General features: G+C 44.1%; 1 protein-coding gene across 1 annotated transcript in view; it reads right to left on the bottom strand.

Annotated features, from left to right (window-relative positions):
* The window catches only part of DOCK8 (dedicator of cytokinesis 8), a 99,070-nt gene extending 96,059 nt beyond the window's left edge, over positions 1-3,011 (bottom strand). Inside the window, exon 1 of the mRNA XM_074812028.1 lies at positions 2,740-3,011. Within this exon, the coding sequence (XP_074668129.1) occupies positions 2,740-2,792 (53 nt within the window). The 5' untranslated portion in view covers positions 2,793-3,011. The remainder of the gene's footprint in view (positions 1-2,739) is intronic.
* Positions 3,012-13,102: the final 10,091 nt, after the last annotated feature.

The following is a 13,102-nucleotide window of genomic DNA, read 5'->3' as shown; positions in this document are numbered from 1 at the left end:
TATTTGAACGGGATGTTTTCTGAGGTTGTTTTCAGCAACTTAGCTCTGGGTAATACACAGGTAAGTAGTAGGAGTGCTGCCTAACATGAGGGACACTAAAGGCTTTCTCCTTCACTTCTACATGAGATGAACATCATTATACGTAAAAGTTATCCCACTGAAACAGAAGGAACTACTCACATACATGCATTAAAAACATACGTGCAAGTCTTTGCAGGATTAAAAAAGGCAGGAAGCAACAGGCTGGTGCAACAGACACCAGATGAGTGGAAGGAAGAATGAAGTGATAGGAAGACATGGTTCTGTGGGCAGATTGCATATACAGCTTACAAGTTTGAAGGCATTTGAAGGCCTAATTTTAACGTTTTACCTTGTTTTAAACAAATGTGATGCTTATCATGTAACAGCTGTTCCTGATGCATCTGCAGCTCCAGTGCTTATGATTGGTAACTCACACTAACTTTGAATCATGACAAGACCACTAACATAACATTTTGGATCATGTCATTGCTAATTTTTTACAGAAGAGTGTTTAACACAGTTCATAAAGTGGTCAGATATCTACCATGCTTCACTGAACACACCAGGATACACCTTACATAACTAGTAGGGAGGCAGCTGATGTCATTGTACTGAGGAACCAGTACAGAGCCTAAAATTCTGCTGGCCCTCATAAAAACATAGCTTAGTCAAGTCACTGGCAAGAGAAAGAGTGAGAAAGAGATGAACTTGCATGCTAATTTGTAGTGATTGGAGAGTAATTATACAGGCAAACTCCTGTAAACGATGCCTTGCCAGTAAAGTCCAGCTTTCATGAAGAGTTGCATTTTGAAGAAGTAAACTCAGGAACTCTAAAGAGGAACAAATTTTTATAGCTGTAAATTAGCCTTTTGTGTACAGGCAAGAAACTGACCTATTGTTCCTCTTATTCTGAAAATTCCTTTAAAAAAAGAAAACAGCACCACATTAAGAACACTTTTGTGAAGATCCGTTACTCTACTGTCAGTAGAACAAACTGCACTTGAGTCACGTAAAAATGACCTGTTCCGTTTGAAGAAAGGGAAACATGTCACTCTGCTAGCAAATGTACGTAATTTCTACCATACTGTGTAAAAGAGAATACTCTTACTTGCAAAAGAAACATGTAGATTGTTCAATTGGAACCATATTCAGAACAGGATGAATAATATATCTGAACACTTAACTTGCTACAAAAAGTACTGAATATTTCACTATTGAATCAAAAGAAAAAGAAATTTAAAAAATTGTAACAATGGTTTAATTTCACAACAGTTCTTACTAGCAAAATTTTGTGAGCCTTTGTGAAATGAAGCCAGATTGTTATGATTCCACTACTTTGTAAGGCTTTAGTCATACAGATGAACAGCGACCATCACCACAGCTGGGAAAAGCTGCCAGAAGGCTGACCCTAAAAATAGGAAGAAAGAAAATAACCCCAAACCTCTAAGCATCAGCCAGTTATGCTCTTTGTTCAAGCAAGTCTCCAAATGATCAGGAACTGTGGCAGGATCCCACTGTGAATTGCCCATCTCAATATGATGACTTACTCTTGTGAATATTCCATGATAAATTTAAAATTAATTCCCAAAGGATACAGAAAGGTACACTGAAGTGTATTCTGCCATGGGAAAGGCACATCACAGCAGAGCTAATTTTATCCTCTGTGACTGCAAACCCCATGTCTTCCAATAAATTGCTGAGGAGGTGGAGCTTCTCTGCATATTTTTCTCTCTGGCACAGAGACTTATTCTCAGTTTATATTACCATTATGCTATTTGTTCTTTTACGTGGCAGCAAACTCAGTTACCTTGTACTTACATCAACACCCTGGAAACACAGTTTTTGTCTCAGATGACAAGACTCTTGAAAATGAGGTCTGTGTTTTCCTTTAACCTAACAATATGAAAATAATTGTCTTGCTTTTTGACTGCCAACACAGGGCACAGACCAGCTGAGAGTCAGCACTTCCCTGGGAAAAGACACCAAAGTCTAGCAGACAGCAAGCTCAGCCGCAGGACTATGGTGTTCCAACTGCTGAACTCCAATTTATTTGGTTTGGGGAAGGAAGGGGGGAAGTAGATTTATTTTAAATCATCAGGAGGATTTCTTCTTTTCATAGATGAAAGGGTGAAAAAAAAATAGTCCCAGGGATGTATGTCATTGCAATACTGTTGCCCTGCATAAACCCCTCATTTCCCAGCAGCGCTCACGTAGGCACCAGGTCACTTTGCCGCTTCGTGCGGTGGAGAGACCCCAGCCCTGCGCCCCGCCGCCAGCGAGCAGCCCCTGCAGAACAGACGGGGAACGAGGTCCCGGGGTGAGGCTGGACGTTTCCTCCCTGACAGAGGACACGACGCCGTAAGCCGGCTCCGTCTGCGTACACCTCGTCAGAGCTGACTTTGCCGCAGAAGCGCGCCCTGGGGCTGCACCGCCCCGGGGCCGCGAGAGCCCCGGCGGGGCGCGCCGAGGGTCGCCGCTTGCCGGCCGCAGGAGCGGCCAGGCGGGGGGTGTGTGGGGTGTGGGGTGCCCGCCCGAAGGCTGGGCGGCGTCGGCAGGGCCAGCCCGGCTATCGGGAGCCGGCAGACGGCTCCACGCCCCGGGGGTCTCCCGGGGAGGAGCCGTCCCGGACCCGCTCCCGCAGCCAGACCGCCTGCCTTGGCTGGGTCTCGGGCTACGACTGGCGAGGCATCGTTGCGAGGGACGAGGAAAGCCCCTTACCTGTTGATTTTCAGGGCGAACGCCCTCCTGTCTGCGGCGGGTAATGTCGCCATGCGGGAGAGCGGCCGCGAGCGGCGGCTGCCGACGAGGACCGACGCCGGCTGTACGCACGAAGGGCGGCTTTATTTTATTTATTTATTTTTCTTAACAGCATGCCGCGGGCTAAAAAATCGACGGTCTTCTGACGGTTCTGGGTGGCAACTTCCGCATTTCACCTTCCTCACCGAAATCGGCCGGAGGGGGAGGGACCTGCCCCTGTGCCCAGCTGCCTTCTCACCCCGCCGGCCGGCAGCGCCCGGCCCCGGACCCCCGGGCCTCTCCCCGGCGGCTCCCACGGGCTCCCGTCGCGGCGGCGGCGCACGCGGGCACCGGAGGGGGCAGGAGCTCCCCCTCCCTGGGGAACACAGGCGACCCCCGAACGGCCCGTAGGTGTTTCGGAGGGAAGCAGCGGGGAAGGCAACCGTTTAGGCGAGCGCAGGATGGGAAGGTGCCTCGCACCCACGAACGCGCACAGCTGCGGAAACCCTTGCGCATCCTCCATCCCGTTTTCTTTTGGAAATCGCGGTGCGGGTGTCCCCCCGACACCCCCGCCCGGGGGGTCGAGAGCTGCTCTGCAGGAGCGGGCGAGGAAGCAGCGGGGCACCGCTGGGTCCCGGACCGGCCCCCGCCCCGGGCGCTGCCGGTCCCGCCCGCCCTGCCCCGGCGGAGCAGGCAGGACCAGGCAGGGCAGGGCAGGTCGGGGCAGGGCTGGCCGGCGCTCACCGCCCTTCAGGCAGGGGAGATGGCCAGGGTCCTTCCTCCGGCCCCGCTACGCACGGGTGCAGCCGTTTGGGCAGGTGGAGACAGTGAGGTGCAACACGTCGATAGATGCCTGCTGAGATGATCACCTGAGATGATCTTTTCCCCACACAAATGTGCGACCGGGATGTTATGTTTCTCTTACCCCTAAACTGCGTGACAGGAAAACTCACACATACTAACACCAGATACCGGACTCAGCTTTGCACAAAGCGGGCCCCACTCTTCACTTGCACCCACAGCTCAACTTTTTAAAACGGCCAGTTTTATGGAGTGTCTTGTGGTTGTGTTACAGAGTGGTGTTTCCTGACTGGTGGTTTTCTCTGAGCCTTTGTGCAGATTTGACTGCTTCTGCAGATTAGCAGAACTCAGACTTCATTTGAAAGGGGAAACATAAGCCAGACATGGTTTCTACAGATGAATCCTGGGTTAGCAGAGGCAATTCAGTTTTAGGTTGTCATGTTTTTATTAAATCCATGCCTTGGTGGCAAAAAAATTAGGATTCACCCATTGAAAGGTAGCCGTAGCTTGTCTCTCCATTCTCACTGAACTGGAGTCTCTAGAGGAAAACAGCATGATTGAGGCAAGGAATGGAAGATTTTCAAACAGTGAAGGGCTAAAATTGTGCTACTAACAATTATCTTTTACTCTGCAGGATTCATCATTGTTTAGAGCACTGTTAAGTATGGGTGGTCTTAAATATGAATGTTAATCCCTACAGTCTTTGCAGAGCACTGGCTATGTGCCCTTAGGGAAATGCAGAAAGGCTGAAGAGGTGAAAGATTTAACAGAAAACACCAGTAAATAAAAAGAGTTGAAAATGGAAACAAATATGGATATATTTTGGGGAAAAACCCCACAAGGATCTACAGCAGAATAAGATCTCACGTACAAGCGTGGTGGTGCAGCGCCCTCTCCTTGGGCTGCTCAGTGTGATCCCCCCTCCTGGGCCACACACCAACCCAAGATGGATTGCAAAAGGCAGCGGACCAGAGCGTTAAGGCCCTCCCTTAACGTACCTGGCTCCTGCTTCCCCTATCTCTTGGGAATGGTAATGACAATCAATCACCTCCTGACAGCCTGGTACAGGGGTCATGGCCCAACGGGAGTGATACCAGAACTTCAAAATCTAACAAGTTCTGGGCCTGCGCAGCTGGTGGAAGTACCAGAGTATTTCCTCATCAGAGTTGAGCTGAAATGGAAAATTACCTGATAAAAGTCAGTTATCTCGGACCCTATAAACAGCGACCCTAAGCGAGACCCTTTGAGCTCTCCTGGATCACAACAGGCTGCGACCAGCACCTCCCCTGTGCTGGGACACCGCTCAGGCTTCTCCAGGTTTGAATATCATCTGCGCACAAAGGTGACAGAAGGCCAGGGTGAAGTCAGACTTCTTGACTCTCAATTACCGCCTGCTGAGAAATAGCAGTGCATTGCGAGTATTTGCTCCAAACTTGAGAAGAGGGAAATCTTAACTATAGGCTAGCCTCTTCCATCCACCTCTCTACCCATCCATGTGTTTAACTACGCACATTTACCTTTACAAGTGTGGATATTAATACATATTTAATTGGATATCCAAATATTTGCCTGCTGTTTGTGTCTGTGTATGTCTTGTGTTTTACATATATACATACATACTTTGACTCAGAATACCTGGTAGTAAGTTAGTGTGAATCTTGGCATTGTTGAATCTGCAGTCAAGTCGTTATTTTAATCATATTTTACCAAATGACTTTGTTAATCTTTAAATCAATCAATCATTAAGTGCTGCTAAAATTTAACCTTTGATTTACCTCACACCATTAATGAAACTTAAAGTGTTATTAAATCATAACTATGTGAGATACCTTCATCTGTGACAATGAGCCTGAGAACTTCAGAAAGAAAATATTAAAATCTACTATTAATAGAATGGTACTAACTAGCAAACATTTGCATTGGGAAGAATAAATTAGACATGTAACTGCAGGGAATTTACCCACCACACCCATCCTTTCTTTACATCCCCCAGATAAAGCTAAGGCCACTTATGTACGTGTAATTTGAACTTAAATATCACTTAGTTACAAATCACTGATACGTAGTCGTGATATGGCATGTGTGCTGGTGACAAGAAAACTCTTGAGTATCAGAGATGCTGGCTGTGGCAAGGCACTGCTTCACACCACCTTCTTGTCTACGCTTGCATATGTCTGTTGAAAGATGATCACTGCCTTCAGAACTCTCTTCAGTGCATGAACTGGCTGCGGTTTTAATAGATGTGTTACTGCTCTACAAGAAACTCGAAGTGTGCAACCTGCCTTCTGACAGGTGTCTGCGATCACATTGTGTCAACAGTGGAAAGAAACAAGAAAAATGTAACCTTTTTAAAATTTTAATAGACCCATGTAGTTTAAATGGAGACACCTATTTTTGAGAGCGTAATTTGAGATGCACAATGTTTTATTTTTTCCTGGATCAATGTTATACATTTCTTACCAACTCTACTTGGACTCAAGGACCTCAGCATCATTGAAAGCTATGCATCCAAAAGCCAGCTGAAATATTTAACATCTTGGTCTTTCTAGTATACTTACTCTCTTTGCTCTTACAGGAAATTGGTGGAAAGTGGAGCTGCTTCTCTCCTTTTTGCTTTTCAGAATTGTGGCTTAGAGATTTATATTAAACGTGCTCTCCTTAAGATGCCATGAAATAGCCATGAAATAAACACCAGTTGATAAATTTTCTATGCTGTCTAGACCACTGCAGGACAGGCAAGAAACACTTCTTAGGTACTCTTTGCACATGTCGAGGTGGGCTATCTCAGTTCCACCTCATTCTATCTCCTGTATAAAAGAAGGGAAATCAGAGGGAAAAATGTTTGCAGTTCTCCACTAGTACAGCAGGTCCTTGTTATCACATGAAATTGCTTTCTGGTAGCTTAACTGTGCATTATAGATAACCTGTCACTAGAAGAGCTGCTCATCCACAGTCAGGTCTTTTCTGTTTCTCAAAATACTGCTTTTGAAAACCATAACCATTCTTTTCAATTACTTAATTTCAAAAGCTTCCATGAAGCGCTATGCCTCTGTTTCTAGCAACTTACAAGCTAAGGAGAAGAAATGTAAGCAATGAAGACAAAGCAGTTAGCTCCGTTAATCATTTTGTACATTGTCTGGTTGTAGAGACAGTAAGACAACAGCTCAGTATTAGATAGGTTTCACACCCATCTTTCTGTTCACAGCAGGTCTCATGAAAGGAGTTTGATGTTCTCCCTTTGTTGAAGTCTGTGGTTGGGTTTTGGGTGTTGCTTTTTGTTTGTTTGTTTAAGAGAGGAATATGTTTCTTTTTCTAGCTGTATCTCCAGAACTGCTAACTACTCAAGAAAAAAACACTTCATTTTTCCCTGAAGCTGTATAAAAAGAGTCCAGGCTTCATCTTAACAGATTGCCAAATTTGGTCACACAAATCGAGCTAGCAGCAATGCAAATAACATCCCAATCTGCACAAATATACCCATTTATGAATGCTACAACTATTTATTTTGCAGTTTCATACATTCTCGGTAAGCATGGACAAAAGGATTACTCAGAAATATTTTGTCACACGCAGGAAAAAATGCCAGAGGAGACACACAAAAGTAAGGCTTCCAAAACTGCTAGTGTAGTCCAAACAATTAGATAATTTTAAGTTTTCATCTTTTTTGATGAACTGAATTATCAGCAGTCTACTTCAGCATATGAGCAGTAAAACTCACTAAATATTCCTTTTCATCTATTATGTCAGCAATTCGATTGCCTTTTTTTGGGGAAAAAAAAAAAAGAAAAAAGGAATTTTATCAAGAAAGGTTACGTCATTTTCACTCATTAGAGTACTACCAGATGAGATGTTGGTAAATTGATTTTTTAAAGCTATATTATCTTTAAGTATTGTCAATAGTACTGCTCCAGCTTATTGTTAAGCACTATTGTTTGAACTCCTGCAACATACAAACCTACTATATACAAGGTTATGAAGTCTAATCACAACTTCAGAACAAGAAGTAGAACAAGATCTTTCCAGTCAGGAGATTAAAAAAATTATATCAAACCAGGTGCTGATGAAGGCAGCACAAAATCAAAAGTGAAGAAATCAATCCACCTCAGAACAGAACATAGTTTTCCACACCTACCTTGTTTGGATGGCAGCAGCTGTTGGTGGGTCCTGTATATGGTACGGCAGAAAGCATGTTTACATTCACCATTTCCTCATCCCCATCCTCCTGTCGCACACACATGCATCCCAAACAGTGATCCTAATCATAAAGCTGCACTGCCCTCTAATTCCTCTTGGGCTTCACATGCTGTCACCACACTTTGGTCTTCCTCCTGCAAGCTGACCTGGAGGTGGTGGTTCCAGGCCGGTTGGTTGCTGTACCTGGGCAGGCAGAAGAGCTACAGGCCCCGCCACAAAGAGCAGCTGAGAGGTGGTAATGACAGCACAGGTTGAGTGTGAGCATCTGGGCAGCATGGCTACTGTTGCATATTGTTTTGAAGGAGTTCTCAAGCTGGGGTTAGGGAAACACTGGAAGAGACTATAATCGGCATGTGTATATGCCACCGACCAGGGGAAGGTTTTTTCTGTTCAGACACATATGTCCAAACATCTTTTTTCTTAAAAGAGTAATTTAGTGGTCACTTCTTTGCTGGCAGTGGTATCACTGTGAAGAACCCTATTGCATGATAGAATATTACAGCATCACGCCCATGATTAAACACAACTTTGTATCCCAGGATAGTCACGGATTACAAAGTCCTGTGGAAGCTTTAAGTGTCACCTGCTTATTTGTAGAGGAGGTACCTTTGATGCTTGACCAGCAACTGAGTTAAGTCCCTGTGAGTTTTCTCAATATATTTTATAATTCTAAGTTTGCATCCTTGGCAAAGGACACCAGTGGCATATAACTTCAGTAATGAGTAACTGTTATCTGATTACCTCATAAGAATATCTGGAGGATCATGCCATCAGGAAAACTGTGGTGATCGGAAAACTGTGGTGATCTCAGCACCTGCCAGTAAAACACAATGCCTGTTAACGTTTGCTCATATTCCATCTTCCTACAAGATGTATAATGCAGCCAGTGCAACTAGACACTCTCTCCTTAAAGGAAGCTGACATGCCTCCAAGTTCAGTGCTCTTGCTGGCATAGATCTTGACTGTAACCAATAAAATCTAAGTGATTTATTCAACATTGTTTTAAACTAAATGTTATATGAAATTTAGTAGGCTAAATCTCAGAAAAATAAGTGTAATTTTCCATTACTCCTACTGATGTATTAAATAGATTGGCAATGAACTACTGAACCTTCCTTAAAAAAAAAAAAAAATTAAAAACTCACTCCTAGAATTAAGTTTCATTTCTGTGTTGGTAAAACAGGAGAAAGGGAACTCAGATCACTTTGCAGCCTTCTGTTTTTCCATAGAAGACTTGACTCAAAAAAAAAATAAGGCTATGTGAAAGCACATCTTCTTTCTCCATTTGTTTGTGCAAATTCTTCTGGAGAAGTAAAAATGTCACTGGTTAGATCCTCAACACAGAGTTTATCAAAGAGAAACATTTCTTTGCTCACCTTTGCAGTAAACAGAACTTAAGAAGAGACAACACTGATAAAATTTTCCCTTACTGTCACCATCCTCTTACATACAATTAGGCAACTTGCTAGATGGTGTATGTTGATATTTAAATACTGACTATAAGACATACTTTTATTCTAATGTTCTCAGTTTCACTATGTTTCATATTGTAACAGCATATGGAGCACATAAGTCATAAAAAGCAGCAGTGTTAAAAAGCTGGTGCACTGACTGAAGTAAGATGTTCCTTCTCTTACGCAACATGTGAATAATACGCATTCTTCAAAGAAAAATAAAGTCCAGTTGTCAGAAGAAGCTGTCAATCCAAGTACAGATAAGAAAATAGATAGTTCAATATAGAAATAGCTAAACACAGGTAACAGGCAAGGGAGAAGTAAATGTACCCAGGGGAGTATGCAAATCATAATAAAGTTATGCCCCTGATTACCAGCTTATATTTTGCAATATATGTGGGCCTGCTCAGCAGCTACTGAGCTGATCACAAAACTGAACTTCATTTCTGTTTCCGCATTGTTTTGCAGGTTAACTATCATTCAGAAAATCTGGCATCATTGTATGAATTTGTAGCAACTCCTTTCTCTGTAATGCTGAACTACATTGTACTATATAGACTAGTAGTACCATAAAGGAACGTCCTTCTTCAGCAGCCATGATGCTTTAAGGCTCTTACATTCTGCATAATATTGAAATGCCAGTGATTTTCTTTCCTGTTGTTTCAATCAGACCATGCTCCCCTTGCTACTGTATGAGGAATCAGTAAGTTGCAATGCTCTTCAGTGCATCCTCTTCCTTATTTTCATGGCTCTTACAGTCTTCCCCAATTCTCCTCAAAGAGCGTGAAACATTTTTCCATTACCCAGATCAATCTGAGGCAAATGGCGTTGCTTGCACTGAGATCTTCAGTATTTGGGAAGGGACTAGCTTATTTCTATTGCAGCCACCTAAAGTAATTAAATATGGCTTCCTGGTACCCATCAACACTTTACTGCTTTCCAATCTTGTATGTCTGGTCTACAAATATCTTAGAATAAAATGCTCCAACTGTGCCACCCAGATTTAGGTTTGCTATGCTCATTTTAGCTGCCACCACCATAAAATATGCATGTTTTGCATTTATCTTTGCAGAGTAGGTTTTATTACACAGTTCAGTACAAATGCAAAGACAGTTAATACAGCAAAATTCTAATGTTTGAATATAAACTTTAAAGAAACCAAAAGGAAACCCAGAAACCACAGTATTTATTTTAGGTAATTTTGTTCAAAAGAAAAATAATGAGCAGTGTCATGTGAACTGATGAAAAGCAGAACAGCTTAAAGGATGAGGACACCGGTTTCATCACCTTTTTCATCCCCAATACCAAATGTCTCACTGACATATAAATGGAATTTCAGTATTACAGATAGTCTCATTTTTGAAAGACAACTTACAGCCTTTTATATGCTCTGTGATGCTAAGCTGCTAGTTCCCAACACCTTTCTGATTTTTTCTTTACCTCAGAGCTTTCTTGCAGTGAAAATCTTAAAAATTTCTTAATCAATCTCTTACTAACAGAACTATGTAAAGTTGACCAGTCTTGGGACAGCAAACCATCGATCAGGGTTCTAACAGACACAGCTTTGAAAAACTGATCAGGTTTTTCCTTTAAAACAGGATGTGTCATACAAGGGGATGACTTGAGTGGCTGAAACAAGACCACAAAAAGATGCATTTTACCATGTATTAGTTCTAAAACTTTACAAATCAGCAGACTATATACTTACACTCTTTAATGAATGGATGAGATTTACTGCCTTCCACGGTTAAGGAAATAAAAACTCTACAACCAATTCTTGTCAGCTATCCCTATCTACTAACCTTGCTAAACTTAAAAGTTTAATGCTTGTGCCGCTGCTGATATTCCACAGAGCTGGCAGAGGATTTAGGACAACATAGTTATTTTAACTACAACCAAAGCAAAAAAATCTGTTTCTCTCACAAATCAAGATTTTAATAATTTGCTTTTGAACTTATCTGGACAATCATGTACCTATAGGCTCGGTTTTGGCGCCACTCCTGTTTAACATCTTTATTGATGATCTGGACGAGGGGATCGAGTGCACCCTCAGTAAGTTTGCAGATGACACCAAGTTGGGTGGGAGTGTTGATCTGCTCGAGGGTAGGGAGGCTCTGCAGAGAGACCTGGACAGGCTGGAGCGATGGGCTAAGGCCAACTGGAGGAGTTTCAATAAGGCCAAATGCCGGGTGCTGCACTTGGGCCACAACAACCCCCAGCAGCGCTACAGGCTTGGGGAGGAGTGGCTGGAGAGCTGCCAGTCAGAGAGGGACCTGGGGGTGTTGATTGACAGCCGGCTGAACAGGAGCCAGCAGTGTGCCCAGGTGGCCAAGAAGGCCAATGGCATCCTGGCTTGTATCAGCAATAGCGTGGCCAGCAGGGACAGGGAAGTGATCTTATCCCTGTACGCGGCACTGGTGAGGCCACACCTCGATTACTGTGTTCAGTTTTGGGCCCCTCACTACAAAAAGGACATTGAATTACTTGAGCGTGTCCAGAGAAGCGCAACGAAGCTGGTGAAGGGTCTGGAGCACATGTCGTACGAGGAGCGGCTGAGGGAACTGGGGTTGTTTAGTCTGGAGGAGGCTGAGGGGAGACCTCATCGCCCTCTACAACTCCCTGAAAGGAGGTTGCAGAGAGCTGGGGATGAGTCTCTTCAACCAAGTAATGAGTGATAGGACAAGAGGGAATGGCCTCAAGTTGCACCAGGGAAGGTTTAGACTGGATATTAGGAATCATTTCTTTCCAGAAGGGGTTGTTGGGCATTGGAATGGGCTGCCCTGGGAGGTGGTGGAGTCCCCATCCCTGGAAGTGTTTAAGAGTCGGGTCGACATAGCACTTAAGGATAAGGTGTAGTTGAGAACTGTCAATGTTAGGTTAATGGTTGGACTGGATGATCTTCAAGGTCTTTTCCAACCTAGATGATTCTGTGATTCTGCTGGAATAAATACAGTTGTATCTCCAAAGACAAGATGAATTAATGGATTAGATCAGTTATCTGATCGTATTTTTCAGACCTTTTACATGCTTGTTATAACCAGAATGACTAAAGTAAAAGCAAACTGTTTAGAGTGGAATATCATCAAATATAATCGGTATTACAGGAATGTGTTAACCTACACAAGAAGATTCAAGGATAAATACTAAGTATATTTACTGCCATACAAGCCAACAAGCCAGCAAACAAGATGAAGCCCAACATACTTAGTCTGTACTCAAATCAGCGTTACTGGGCCTTATATTGAGAGCAGAGAAGCACATCTGAGTTTTGAGGAGCATGCATATATAAGCATGCATCTGGCAAATCTTTTCTCCATGCCCCCCGCAATACTATTACATTTACACCTTTTGACATGAAGAAATGGAAGATGTATTACCAGTTTGCTAAACCTAGGGTTCACAAAAAGCTAGGAAGTTCACGACACAGTTAAAATTAACCATAGACATGTCTTATACACGTCCATGCCTCTTCATGGTACCTAATGGAAAACAGAGAAAATGAACACTGAATTTGTAGCTTAACTTTATTTGATTATAAATAAAAGACAGCACGTCCACCCCGCACAAGGTCTGCTGACCCGACCCGGCTGTCTTCAGCGCTCCCCGTGGGCCAGAACGGCATTTCTCTTCCTGAGACCAGGCTGACGAGGAGTAGTGGACGGAAGGACCTGTGCCCCGGCGCCGCGTCTGACGACACGACACGACACGACACGACACGACACGACACGACACGACACGACACGACACGACACGACACGACACGACGCGCGGCCGCCTCAAGCCGCTCCGCCCCTCAGCGGGGCACGGCCGCCGGCTCAGCCTCGCCCCCGCCCCGCCTTCCCCTCTGCTGCGCCTGCGCGGCAGCACGCGGCGGGAGGCCGCCGGGAGGGGGAAGG

The sequence above is a fragment of the Strix aluco genome, chromosome Z, assembly GCF_031877795.1.
Source record: "Strix aluco isolate bStrAlu1 chromosome Z, bStrAlu1.hap1, whole genome shotgun sequence".
Lineage (NCBI taxonomy): Eukaryota > Metazoa > Chordata > Aves > Strigiformes > Strigidae > Strix > Strix aluco.
This window is presented reverse-complemented; position numbering and strand designations above follow the sequence as displayed.